The 14,010-nt window shown below is 43.1% G+C and overlaps 2 protein-coding genes across 2 annotated transcripts; both read right to left on the bottom strand.

Annotated features, from left to right (window-relative positions):
* Window positions 1–7,307: 7,307 nt before the first annotated feature.
* LOC125907332 (uncharacterized protein K02A2.6-like) lies at window positions 7,308–10,912 on the bottom strand. The gene is made up of 3 exons (XM_049608952.1): window positions 9,930–10,912; window positions 8,850–9,033; window positions 7,308–7,445 (listed from the first exon to the last, which is right to left on the bottom strand). The coding sequence occupies exons 1-3, from the start codon at window positions 10,910–10,912 to the stop codon at window positions 7,308–7,310; spliced, it is 1,305 nt and encodes a 434-aa protein (XP_049464909.1).
* A 21-nt stretch (window positions 10,913–10,933) lies between these two features.
* Window positions 10,934–12,745, bottom strand: LOC125907422 (uncharacterized protein K02A2.6-like). Its single transcript, XM_049609400.1, has one exon. It carries the CDS (start codon window positions 12,743–12,745, stop codon window positions 10,934–10,936), a length of 1,812 nt encoding a protein of 603 aa, XP_049465357.1.
* Window positions 12,746–14,010: the final 1,265 nt, after the last annotated feature.

The following is a 14,010-nucleotide window of genomic DNA, read 5'->3' as shown; positions in this document are numbered from 1 at the left end:
TTCCTTGCCAGAAACATGTTGCCATTGGAAGCCATGAGTTAGTTCTTGTATTTCAGCTACTCGATTAGCTACGAAAGTTTTCCATGTTCTAGGAGTAGCTTTTAGCCAACCAAGAGTAACAGTAGAGTCTGACCAGAAATAGCATGTGTCAAGTGGAATATTTAATGCATGTTGTACCTTGAATAGTCTAGCGCCAAGTAATGCAGCAGATAATTCCAATCGTGGAATAGTTAAAGGTTTCAATGGAGCAACTCGCGATTTTGAAGGTAGTAAATTTACGCGTGCGGAACCGTGTTTGTCTTCTGTGCGTACATACACACACGCACCGTAAGCACTTTCAGAAGCGTCGGAAAAACAATGGATTTCAATTTGTTCATAGTGTGGTTGAAAAGCAAAACGGTCAATTCGAAAGTTAGTAAGTGTAGGGATTTGCTCGAGAAATTCTGCCCATGAATTTTGTAATGATGGGGAAATTGTTGAATCCCAATCCAAGTTCAATAGCCACAATTGTTGCATTAGTATTTTAGCTCGTATAGTTATAGGGGTAATCAATCCAAGTGGATCATATAGTTGTGCTATGGTTGATAGAACCTTTCGTTTGGTATAAGGGCTCTTGATTATATTAATGTTTATGTTCATACGAAATTTGTCTGACATAGGCTCCCAGCATATGCCCAAGGTTTTGATACTTTCATCTGGATCAAAATTGACGGAAGAATGGGTGGCAACAAGTTCAGGTGGTAGGTCAGCTAATACTGCTGGAGCGTTGGAACACCATTTGCGAAGGAGAAAGCCACCCTTCTGTAGCAAAGCATTCAGCTGATTGCGTAGTTCAATTGTTTCTGGGATGTTATTTGCTCCTGCTAGCAAATCATCTACGTATACGTTTTCTTTAATCACGGAACGAGCTTTAAGATACTTATCACCTTCGTCATTGGCAAGTTGAATTAGAGTACGCGTTGCTAAGAAGGCTGAAGGAGCTAGGCCGTAGGTTACGGTTCCTAACTCATAAGTTCGAATGGGCTGAGAGTTGTCAAATCTCCACAAAATTCTCTGTAGGTGTCGATCAGTTGGATTCATAGTAACCTGCCGATACATCTTTTCGATGTCAGCTATTTCGATGAGTGCTATTTCATATTTTCGAACTCTGATAATTAATGTCAATAATTCTTCCTGTACCACCGGCCCAACTAGTAAGGCATCGTTCAGTGATTTACCGGTACTGGTTTTGGCAGAGCCGTCAAACACAACTCTGACCTTGGTGGTAGAGCTAGAATCCTTCAGCACAGGATGGTGGGGAAGATAAAATGCTCCTGAACAATCTTCCCGTTCTCTTGGGACTAGAGTCATGTGCCCCAACGTTATATATTCATGTATAAACTTGTGATATTGAGCCTTGAGATGTGTATCGCTTTCTAATCTTTTTTCAAGTAGTTGAAATCTGCGCATAGCTGTGTTTTTAGAATCACCAAGCATTTGAGTGATATCAGGATGTTTTGGCATTTCAACTATATATCGACCATTGTGGTCGCGGGAGACTGTTTCTTTGAAATGGTTTTCGCATTCTCTTTCGTTGAGACTATAACTTGAATTGTGAAGTTCGTCTATCTTCCAAAATCGTTCTATTTGTTCTTCAATGGTGGGATGCATGGTTACTACGTGACATGTAACTTCGTTTTGATTTTTGGATGGAATGTTGCCGGTCATAATCCATCCAAACACAGTTTCAACAAGTTGGTTGTTGTTTGGTAATTTTTGTCTTCCTGGACCTAGCAATGAATAAAAATGTCCTGCCCCAATGATCATGTCAATGCGCCCTGGTGTGCTGAAGTGAGGATCAGCAAGTTGATATGAAGCAGGTACATTCCAAAAATGAGCTGGTACTGGTGTAATTGGTGTGTCACTAGCAACCTTTTTCAAAACTAGAAAGTTCATTGTTGTTGCGAAATTATTTATTCGCGATTGTACTTCCGCTTGTATTTGATACCTTGCGCTTGTTTTTGTACCATCAACTCCGACAATGGAAACATTAACATTTTTTCGAGTTAAATGTAACTGCTGACACAATCTTTCACTAATTGCGTTTGGCTGTGAACCATTGTCCAATAAGGCTCGTGCAAAATGTTTTTGGCCATATTTGTCGACCACTTGTAGCAGTACAGTTGCGAGAAGCACGTTTTGGGGACTGTGCTCAGAACTGATTGTATGCAAAGTTGCCATGATATTTGATTCAGATGTGGTGCTTTCTGATTCAGGGTTATTATTTGTTTGCGTTTCATAGTGTAAAATAGAATGATGCTTCCTTTTACAAATTCGGCAAGAGTACTTAGAAGGGCATTGTTGAAAGAAATGTCCACTTCTCAAGCAATTGATACAGAGTTTGTTTTGTGATACAAACGCTTGACGCGCCTTACATGGCATAGCGATGAAGGATTGACACTGATGCAACGTGTGACCATCTTTTTTGCATGCAGGACAAGTGTGTGTGTTGTCCTGTTTCACACTAATTGTGTTAGTGCTCATTTTCTTGGAAAATTTATGGTTAGGTATACCCATTTTCGAATGAGATGTGGTTGGGCGGTTGCCTGTCTGCAACGCTAATGCTTCAATTGTTTGAGCTCTTTTCAACAAGAAGTTTGTCATATTTGGATGAGTTGGCTGGATGTCTTGGGAATTGTGTTCTTCCCATGCTTGTAATGTTGCTTTATCCAATTTGGTAGCAAGAAGTTCCACAAAAATTGTGCTGTTGTCAGGAATGCTCTCCTCTAATTGTTTTAAGATATCGATGTGTAGCTGAAATTGGTTAGCCAATTGTCGCAAGTCTGGGGCGTGACTATTGGTTAGCTTTGGAAGCTCGAACAATGCACGTGTGTGCATTTTACGAAGATGTACTTTATTGGAATATCGATTCAAAAGAGCTTTCCAAGCCACCTGATAGTTTTCTGCTGTTATAGGAATTGGTTGTATTATTCCGGCAGCTTCCCTTTTGAGGGACGCACGCAAGTAATGAAATTTTTGGATGTTGGAAATTTCTTCAGAATTATGAACAAGTGAAACAAAGGTGTCATAAAAGGATAGCCACTCTGTGAGCTCACCACAAAATTCAGGTAATGAAATGATAGGTAGTTTAACACTTACGTTTGCTGGGCGGGTAACCTCTTCTTTTACCTGATCTGTTGTTTCCGGAATGTAGCTTGTTAACGCGGCCTTTGTTTCGAAGTAAAGCTCCTCTGCTTGTGACAATAACGCTTCGTTTTCGCTGGTAGCATTCTCGGAATCGTCCCATTCCTCGCAGTCTTCCTGCACCATTTGGAAACATTCCCAAATTTTCGACAACCGATCAAGTCGGTCGGGTATTTGCTGTTGTTGTTGAGGAGTATAGTCTTTTGCAAACTGCGCAAGCCGCTGCATAGACACAATGAGGCTTTGCCGTTTGGCTTGCCTTGACTTAAGCTTGTCTGCTTTTGTCATTTTTAATGTTCACTGAGCAAACACGGTTGCTTGAGAGAAAAAAAATCACTTTACTTTGTTAGTACAACGCGCACTGCACGGTTAGTAAGAATTGTTGAAAACACAGGCTTTGATGCGAAGTTTCGTAGAATTGTATGCGATGCAAATGGCATGCACTAAACAATGTGCCTTGAACACCCAGGTTGTGAGGCACCTTTTGTACTCGGAGGAGGTACACAAAATTTTGCGAAATGCACAGACAATTATTGATTGTCTTGCGAAGAATATGCGCCGCGAGATAGCGCACCAAGGATAATGCGCATGGATCACACGAATTGTGAAGCGCCTTTTGTACACTGAGTGGTACACAATTATTCGCGAGCGCACACATACACACTATAGTGTCGATTATCTGATTCAAACGGAAATGTGTCAAACAAAATCGCGCTACACGAACTGAAACGAAATCGGTATTATACAAGCTTGTTAGAGACTTCTTTCGTTGACTCGAGACATTGCTACCAAATTGATCTGAAATGGATTTGTTTGTCAAAACAAACTGCAACGCGTAACGCAGGAAGTATCGTACCAATTTATAATTATTTCTACGTGTGGCATATTATTGTTCTTTAAATGTGTTTGGCAATCTCATGAAAAGTAGCGCTTGTGGTATGATTTTCTAATTTCTGTGTATTTCGTAATTCCCACCCTTTTTGTAGTGAATAATTACAAAAAATCCCTTTTGAATTTAATTACATGCAATTCATGTGGTTTAAATATATGTATTTAGTAGTTAAACCGTAAAACAAACCGCTTTCCGTAGCTTTAACCTGACGGAAAGCTGTTTGACAAAAAACGGTCTCCGTTTGAGTCAGGTAATGCAAATGACCTTCGTTCAGTTCGATATATCAAACCAGAGACAAATCGAGTTCTCTAACACGAATCATAATAGAAAATGAGCATTTTTGATACTTTTTCTCAAGCAGTTGAGTCACATAATCGGCACTTATGTGTCGCTTTGAGAAGCGCTACGCGCCGCGAATGAGTTTGAGAATAACGCGCACAGATCACACACTTTGTGGTACGCGTTTTGTACCGTGGGTGGTACACGAGTATTCGCGAGCGCACACATACACACTATGTGCCGTTTGTGAAACGCTACGCGCCGCGAATGAACTTAAACGACCGCGAATGAAACAAACCGGTGTACAACTTTACACTTGGAACACACACGGTGGCCACAGAACGCACACAATTTTTTAGGATATCTAATCCTGGTTTGTCGGCACCAAAATGTTTGGTACGGAACCCTACGTTGTGTTTCGTTTTGTTTTTTTTTTTTTTTTTTAAGATGTTCTTAATAAAGAATCGGTGGCTCTGAAAAGAGCCGATTGTGTGCTTTTTGTTGTACCAAGCTGGGTGGTTTTGCTTGAAGTTCTGTGCCACTTGTGTGCGCCAAGGAGTTGCTGTTGAGATGAGCGAAGCGTGTTGCTTGCTAGAGGAGTTTGAATGACAAGAGTGAGAATTTGGCTTTTGCCGCTTTATTTATAATGCATTTTTTAATGGTGTGCGTGATGACGAAACGATCGATGACCCGTCGAACAATTTGTAGCGATCCGCAAAAGTAGTGATGTGCTACAATCGGGACAATGGTAGTGATGTGCTACAATCGGGAACGAACAATATGTGTTACGTTTTTCGGGTGGTTCGTAATATAAAACGTTAAAACAACACGCGTTTACTCATACAGCTAACAGGATACTTTTTATTCCGCTTACTTCCTAATCGCGTTCCTACTCGCTTGACCGCTTATCCGAGAGTGTCCTCACGATCCCTGGCTAAACTTGAACACACTCACGTTCCGAGGCGCGCAGTTCCTGAGTGCCTAAGGGCGTTTTCTACTCGTCACAACATCTCCCCCTTTTAGTTCATACGATAGGGTGCAAACCTTCGTGGTACCGTTCTATTTCTAGAAGAGCGACGAGGTGCAAGTGGCTGTTGGACTTCGCGATGACAAGGGGTATGCTGCGTCGACCTTGATGATGCAGTTCGGTTTGAGCCTTCGATGGGTAAGCACCGCTTCTTTTGTGCTCCTGAATAATCTCTCATAAAACCGGTTTTCATTTTGTCACGCGCGTTTCTCTGCCTCTTCTTCGATCATGTCGGGGGAGGGGGGGAAACACGCGAAGCGTGGAAGAAACAGTTTCAGTGATAGTGGATCGGACTCGGGCATGTCGAAACGCTCCGTGCGGCGGATATGCCCAACTGCCGATAACGATGCATTGGCACAAAGGCTGAATAATGAAAACAATAGCATCAACGATACCAGCTCCTCCGACACCATGGAACAGGAGGAAATTTCCCAGGAATTTACTTTAGTAAATCGAAAGAAAGGCTCCGCTCGTCGTCGGTCTACTCAAAAAACATCCGCCGGTCCGTCGGCTAACCCACCCGCAGCATCTGCCACACCGCTGGCAGGTCGAAAAGTAAATCCGACTTCCGAGTCGAATTTCAAGCCGCCACCGATTGTGGTTAAAACAATACCTGTTGCTGAACTTCGTCCGGAGCTTCAGTCACGAGGATTCACGCCCCAATTCCGACTCAGCGGCATTGGCACATCCATTGTCACTCGCTCCAGGTCTGAATACGATGGCGTAGTAAAATACTTGCAAGAGCGAAAAGCGGAATTCTTCAGCCACGATGCGAAACAAGACCGCCCGTTCAAGGCTGTGCTACGCGGGCTTCCAGAAATGGACATCCCCGAAATAGTGGAGGAACTTCAGGGACGCTACCAACTCGAAGTTTTGGAGGCCTTCGAAATTAAACGGCGCATCGATACAATACACTCCAGATTGTATCTAGTACACTTCAAACGTGGGACCTGCTCCCTGAAAAAACTAGAGGCGGTTCGAACCATACAGCAAGTCATCATAAGGTGGGAGGCATATCGTGGTGGTAAAAAGGGTCCAACGCAATGCCATCGTTGCCAAGACTTTGGCCATGGTACGCGACACTGCAACATCCAACCACGTTGCGCTCGTTGCGCGGGTCAACACATCACCGAAGCTTGTCCAACCAAGGACCAAAATGAGGCGTTGAAATGCTCGAACTGCTCGGGTCCTCATGGGGCTGATGATCCAACCTGCCCCCGCCGAGCAAAATATGTAGAAGTTAGGCAACAGGCCTCACGTCGACAGGCAAAACACCAACATCCGCCGAACCCGGTTCATCGACAGATCCCTCCGAGGCCGTTAATAACAGCTCCACCGATGGTACGTCCTCCCCCCGCAACATCGACCCATACTGCTACACAACCCAGCAGTTCAGTAATGCAGACAAACCGCACTGCTTCAATTGAAATACCCCACCCGGCTTCATCACCCTTGCCCAGCGCTTGGAAAATGCTCGGAACGCCCCAGACACACCAACACCAGTTTCTGAAGCGAATCTTTTTTCCATGCAGGAACTTTTTAGCATCTTCACAAAGATGATGTCGAAACTTCGACTATGCCGCAACAAGGCAGAACAACTCGACGTTATCGGAGAACTACTTATGCTCAATGGGTAATCTTCGCGTTGTGACATGGAATGCACAGTCTGTAAGGACTAAAAGAATACCGCTTGAAGATTTTCTACATAGACACCGTATCGATATTGCACTAATTGTTGAAACACACCTAAAACCCAATATCAACTTTTTCATCAGTAACTATTTCATTTATCGGTATGATCGCACTTGTACTAGAGGAGGTGGAGTAGCCATAGCAGTCCGTCACGGTATCCACCATATGCTGCTCCCGCGATTCGATACTACTATTATCGAATCATTGGGGATTCAAGTTTCGACATGCTCGGGGTCAGTTTGTTTTCTGGCGATCTACTGCCCTAAACAGTGCACCAACATCACAGCACAGGCTTTCCGAAGAGACCTTAATGTACTGACGCACCTCAATATGCGGACCATCGTTGGTGGCGATATTAACGCTCGACATACCCTGTGGAACAACATTCGTAGCAACTCTAATGGGAGAATCTTAGCCGACATCGCACAGCACGGAAACTTTATCATAGATTATCCTGATCAACCAACATATATCCCTTCTCGGGGGGCTCCCAGCACATTAGATTTGTATCTTACGAACACAGTGATAATGAAACCATGCACCATTGATGAACTTAACTCAGACCATTTTCCTGTGTATACTGAGCTAAGTGCTGAACCGAACAGAGCCCCACCAGCAAAACGCAGGAACTACCATAAAGCCAATTGGGCCAGATTTGGAACCATGGTTGATCGAAGCATATCGTCGACAGAAGTACTCCTTTCACCAGAATCCATAGATTCAGCCATTAAAATGTTGCAGGACTCCATTAATACTGCAGTAGTCGAATGCGTTCCCGAGGTGCGTATTAAGGGGGAAATTGTCACCTTAGACGAATATACCCAAGACTTAATCAAGCATCGTAACACACTCAGGCGCCAATACCAGAGAAGCGGTGATCAGCTGTTAAAGCGACAAGTGGCTAATCTCTCACGCATCATCTCAGATCGCGTAGCAGAAATTCGCAACACTAACTTTACAAGCAAAGTTGAGCAGCTTCCACCCCACTCGCCAGCCTTTTGGAAAATGGCGAAAATTCTAAAAGACAAACCCCGGCCGATTCCTCCATTAAAGAGCAACTTACCAGCGCATGTAGTCATTACGCCCATCGAAAAGTCCAATGCACTTGCTAATCAATTTGCTGAGGCACATCGCCTTGGTCTTACAATGACTAGCCCTCACGACGTAGAAGTGTCAACGACCAACAGCACAGTTGACAACGCACCTCCAACTCTACCACCCGAAGAGCGCATCACCGTCGCGGAGGTTGAAAGTACCATCAAATGTCTTCAAAACATGAAGGCCCCAGGCTTTGATAGAATCTTCAATATTTGCATCAAACATCTACAAAATCGAGCTATAAGTTTACTTGTTGCGATTTTTAATAGCTGCCTCTCACTCAACATCTTCCCGCAAGCCTGGAAGAGCGCAAAGGTGATCCCAATCCTGAAGCCCGGAAAGGATCCCACCCTTCCATCCAGCTATCGTCCAATAAGCTTGCTAAGCGCCTTCAGCAAACTGTTCGAAAAAATAATATATTGTCGACTAAGAAGTTCGGTTAACGATCTACAAATTATTCCGGTAGAACAGTTTGGATTTAGGTCCGGACACTCAACAACACACCAACTGATTCGACTGCAAAACACCATCCAGCAAAATAAACGAGTAGCAAGATCCACTGCTGTAGTGATGCTTGACGTGGAAAAAGCATTCGACAACGTGTGGCATGATGGACTTGTCCATAAATTGTACCAGTACAAGCTCCCATTATTCTTGATCAAACTGATCAAGAATTACCTGCAGCACCGCACCTTCCGTGTTGTCATCGGCCCATATAATTCGGATGTGCAGCATGTACCGGCGGGCGTACCCCAGGGCAGCGTTCTGGGCCCACTTCTGTATCTGCTGTTCACGGCGGACCTTCCTGCTCTTCCTAGAGGTGCCCAGTTGTTCCTGTTTGCAGACGACACGGCGATCGCTACTAAGGGCAGAACACCAGCAGAACTCAGACGCGGCGCTCAGCGCTGCTTAGACGTACTACAAGGCTATGCTGCTGAATGGAGAATCCGCATCAACAACGCAAAAACACAAGCCATGATTGTCCCACACCGGCTAAGGCACCAGCTACTAAACCCGATTGGCCACCAGCTGACTGTGGGAGGAACAACAATCCCTTGGTTGTCAAGGGTAAAGTATCTGGGACTACTCATGGACAACAAGCTGCTTTATCATCACCATACCCGAGAGCTGGCAACACGGATCAATGTCCTGCTTAAAAAATTGTATCCCTTAGTTAATCGCGGCTCTCGCCTTTGCTACAGGAACAAGATCGCGATCTATAAACAAATAGTTCTTCCCATGGCTACCTATAGTATCTCGGTTTGGAAAAATAGCGCCCCAACCAACATCCGCAGGGTTCAAATAGGGTTGAACCGATTTTTGCGATTAATTGCAAATGCTCCCTACTGGACCAGGTTAGAGGAGCTATATGAAAAAACCATTACATATCCAATAGATGAAATTGGATATGTGATAACAGAACGCATTAAAGCAAAATGCGCAACATCAGGTTCACCCCTTCTAAGGGCACTCTTTTGAATTTTTCACTTTTTTTTTCCTTCTTTCCTTCATATTTTTGAATTTCTTTTGTCTTGTTCCTAATCTAATAGTGTTAAGTAGATAAGTTAGTTTAAGTTAAGATAGCGTACCAAAAGGCTCTAAGCCTAACACCATGCTTTCTAAAACCAAAACAAACTGCCTCTTGGCAAAATGCTCTACAGCGGTGAAAAGCGAGCGTTACGCTAAATCTCGCAAAACAAATGTACTCATGAACTTAATAGAAAAATATCAATAAACATATATTCTGATTCTGATGACCTTGATGATGCTTTTGTTGGCTGTGACGCGCTTTCTGGCTGTAACATGCACGTCGAAGGAGTCTGAGGTATAGACGTACATGCAACGGGTGTCTCTGTCTCGCTAGGATTGATCGTGGTTTGCGGCGGTAACGGTAAATTCCACGATTCCAACAAAACACTTAGAGGAATGCTAGCTAATGACCTGTTTTCAGTGCTTTCACAAAATCGTTGTCTTATCTGGTTCATATGACACCTCCTAGTACGCCGATCATTTGTTTGCACCAGATACATTACATGGCCAATCTTTCTAACTATAACCGCAGGTATCCATTTCCAATTGTTTCGGCTATACTCTTTGATAAATACTAGATCGCTTTGTTTGAATAATCTCGTGCTGTTGTATGTGGCTTGGTTCTCTAGTCTTGGTGGCGGCCGCAGTAATTCAAAACAGGTTCTAATATGTCTTCCAAACATGAGCTCTGCGGGTGATTTGTTCTGCTCTACCTGAGGATTTGGAGTTGTTCTATACGTTTGCAGGAATATGTCGATTGCCTCTTGTAACGCCATGCCACCAATTCTTATCTTCCGCAATGCCCGTTTAAACGAATCCACAAAACGCTCGGCCTGGCCGTTTGACTGAGGGTGGAACGGCGCTGTTCTCATATGATGCACACCATTTTTCAAACAAAAATCACTGAATGCTTCGCTGGTAAATTGCGTACCATTATCTGTTACTAAAGTCACCGGCATGCCAAACCGGGCGAATAATCCTCTCAACATAGTTATCGTAGCTGTTGATGTAATACTTGGTGTCTTGAATATTTCCGGCCACTTAGAGTATGCATCAACTACAATCAGAAAATATTCCCCATCAATGGGTCCTGCATAATCTACGTGTATGCGCTCCCATGGAGTGTTAGTTTTACCCCAAGCCTGTGGAGATTCATGTGGTGGTGATTTTGCGGCAGTTGCACACGATGAACATGTTCTGACATACTCCATTATATCTCTATCCAAGAATGGTCAATATATATAACTTCGTGCAACTGACTTCATTCTTTGCATACCTGGATGACCCTGGTGCAATTGCTTCAAACAACGCTCTCGCAATCTTTGTGGTATCACCATTCTCTCCCCGAAAAGAATACAACCATCAATAAGCGTTAAAGCATCCTTTCTGCTATTAAGACATGCTAGCTCATTACCGTAAGACACGCTTGTTGGCCAACCATCTTGTATATAATGTCGCACTTTACGTAGCATCGCGTCTGCCGATGTATGCCTTTCTATTTCCCTGAAGCTTATAGGAAAATTACTCATGGCCTCTATCGCCATAGCCTTTACATCTCTTTCCATCTCTATACTGGCGATAACATAATCATCCTCTGGTTGCGAACGGTTTTTTATCAATCTGTATAATATATCCGCGTTGCCAAACTGCTCAGTTCTTACGTATTCGATCTCAAAATCGTATAATTGCAGAGTTAATGCAAATCTTTGCAATCTATTTGCTGTATAAATCGGTATGCCTTTCTTAGAGCCAAAAATTTGCAATAGCGGTCGATGATCCGTCTGCAGTAAAAAATGCCGTCCATATAACATTCTGTGGAATTTTGTTACTGCATAAACTATTGCCAACCCTTCACGGTCAATTTGGCTATATCGTTTCTCTGCCTCTGTTAACGCTCTCGAAGCGTGCTGAACCACTTTCATACTACCATCCGCATACCTATGGCTCAATGTAGCTCCTAACCCAACTGAGGATGCATCAGCTGATACCACTATCTTTTCATTAGGGTTATAGTGCGTGAGGAGCAAATTTGATGAAAGTATCTTCTTAAACTGATCAAACGCTTCTTTACATTTATGATCCCACTGGAAACGCTCTCCATGCTTTAATAATTCATCCAAGCGAAATCGGAGCTGTCGCATATTCGGCACGAATTTTCCATAATAATTAATGGCTCCCAGAAACGATCTAATCTCAGTGAGGTTTGTAGGCTCCGGTAAATTTCTTATCGCTGCAATCTTATTTGGATCTGGTCTTAAACCTTGACTATCGATTACGTGCCCCAGGTATCTTATTTCATTCGTTTTAAATTCGCATTTTTCGTTTCTGATGGTAAATCCATATTCCTCGATTCGCTTTAACACATCCTTTAAATGCCTTTCATGTTCTGCTTCGGTTGCGCCTCGGATGATTAAATCATCCATATACCCACACACTCTCTTAGTTCCAGCTAGCATTGTGTCGATCAGTTGCTGAAAAGCTGCTGGAGCAACCTTTATGCCTGGTGGGAGGCGATTATAGTAGTATAGGCCACGATGCGTATTGATTGTAAGAATATGTCGGTAATCTTCGTCTATCTGAACTTGAAGGAACGCATCAGATAAATCTATCTTGCTAAATATGTGGCATCCTGATAGCTTTGCAAATATGTCATCGGGCAATGGAAGCGGGTATTCATGAGCACATAAAGATGAATTCAACCCTGTTGAATAATCGCCACATATTCTAATTTGCCCATTTGCTTTCCTTACTACTACTATGGGAGCCGCCCATTCAGAAAAATTTGTAGGAGTTATAACTCCGAGTTTTTCTAATCTATTCAACTCATCATCTACGGCACTCTCCATGGCATGAGCTACGGGGCGCTTGGGACGGAAAATAGGTGCAACACCTTCTCTTAACTTCAGCTTTATATTTGCCTTAGTACATAATCCCAATGTGTTGCGAAAAACTGTCGGAAATTGCTCTTTAATTTGCTCTATCTTCATTACACTTTCCGCTGGCCTCTCTTGATTTTCCGAAATATAACAGCAAAATCTATCCATCGGTACAGACCACAGATTAAAACGATCGATTAAATCTGTACCAAGCAATCGTAAATTCGCATCAGCCACTCGTATTGTTGCTACTAGACTTTTTTCTTTAATCCCAACTTGTGCTCTAAATTCTCCGTTTAGCTGCAACCTAGCACCAGATGCTGTTTTGGCTCTTATTGTCACTGGCCTTAAACATGGACTCCCAATTCTTTTCCATAACTGACGATCTATAACCGTAATATCCGAAGCTGTATCTAATTATAACCTCACATCCATACCAAACAGTTTTACAGGCACGAACTTCCGCCGACCACATACGCTCATAGCATTTACTCGAACCACACGTAGATCTGCACTATCATTCCTTCGACGGAATCCAAACGGTTTTCTTCGGTGAAAGCAATTTTTCCCTACGTGCCCTTGTTTACCACACACGTTGCACACAATACGCTTTCTAGTACAATCACGTTGTAAATGCTGTCCTCCGCATGACCAGCATGATCGGTAAAACTTTAACTGTTGCTTGCTTCGTTGCCTGTGCTGGAACCCCTGTTGCTGTTTAACATCTTTTTTTACGGCATAATCATTACCCTCGTGAACTTTTTCTATCATAGCACTGTCCTCTTTTAAATTGATAATACGCTGACAATCGGCGGTCAAGCTTTCTAGCGTTATATCTGTACGATCTTCGATACGCGATAGCAAACGTGTCCTTATTTCCACATCTTCTCCATTTTTAATTCCACATACAAACACCAGGCATTTTAATTGTTCCTCACTTATCTTGCCGATTTCAAAATCTACACACACACGGTTTACACGACACGCATACGACAAATAATCCTCCCCACGAGCCTTTGTTGTATTGAGGCACTTATACCTTCTGCTTAATAGAGATTCCCTATTACCAAACAGAGCCGTTAGCTTATTTATCGTTTCTTGGAAACTGAAATCTCGCGTATACCTCGGCAATATAAAATTAGCGTAACGATTATACTCCACAGCACCTAACTTTCTGACTAACAAACGCACTTTCGCTTCATCTTCCAACCTCGATGCATCTTTTGCAAAAAAATCTTCATATCGTGCATACCAAGCCGCAAAAGTAATTTTAGCTTCCTCGTCATACTGAAATTCTCTTACATGGGAACTTAACGAATCCAGTATTTGCTCCGGATTAAGCACTGGAACGGACACAGATTGACGCTCTTGCTGGTGTAGCATCCATGCTATCGCATACTCGTTTAAAGCATGAATGCTAACAGCCGGGTAAA

Source organism: Anopheles coluzzii, chromosome 3 (assembly GCF_943734685.1).
Source record: "Anopheles coluzzii chromosome 3, AcolN3, whole genome shotgun sequence".
NCBI classification, from domain to species: Eukaryota; Metazoa; Arthropoda; class Insecta; order Diptera; family Culicidae; genus Anopheles; species Anopheles coluzzii.
Note: the sequence above shows the minus strand (reverse complement) of the source record. Positions and strands in the feature narration are given on the sequence as shown.

Bases quoted from the DNA above. Each gene is read 5' to 3' on its own strand.
- LOC125907332 (XM_049608952.1), bottom strand. From the start codon at position 10,912: ATGGAGTATGTCAGAACATGTTCATCGTGTGCAACTGCCGCAAAATCA. The intron at 9,034-9,929 runs GTCATCAGAATC...TTCTGCCCTTAG, and splicing joins CCAACAAAAGCATCATCAAG to TAGCGATCGCCGTGTCGTCT. The intron at 7,446-8,849 runs GTAATTCTTGAT...GTTGTTCCACAG, and splicing joins CGGAAGGTGCGGTGCTGCAG to GGTATGTCGAGCGTTAATAT.
- LOC125907422 (XM_049609400.1), bottom strand. From the start codon at position 12,745: ATGGATAGATTTTGCTGTTATATTTCGGAAAATCAAGAGAGGCCAGCG.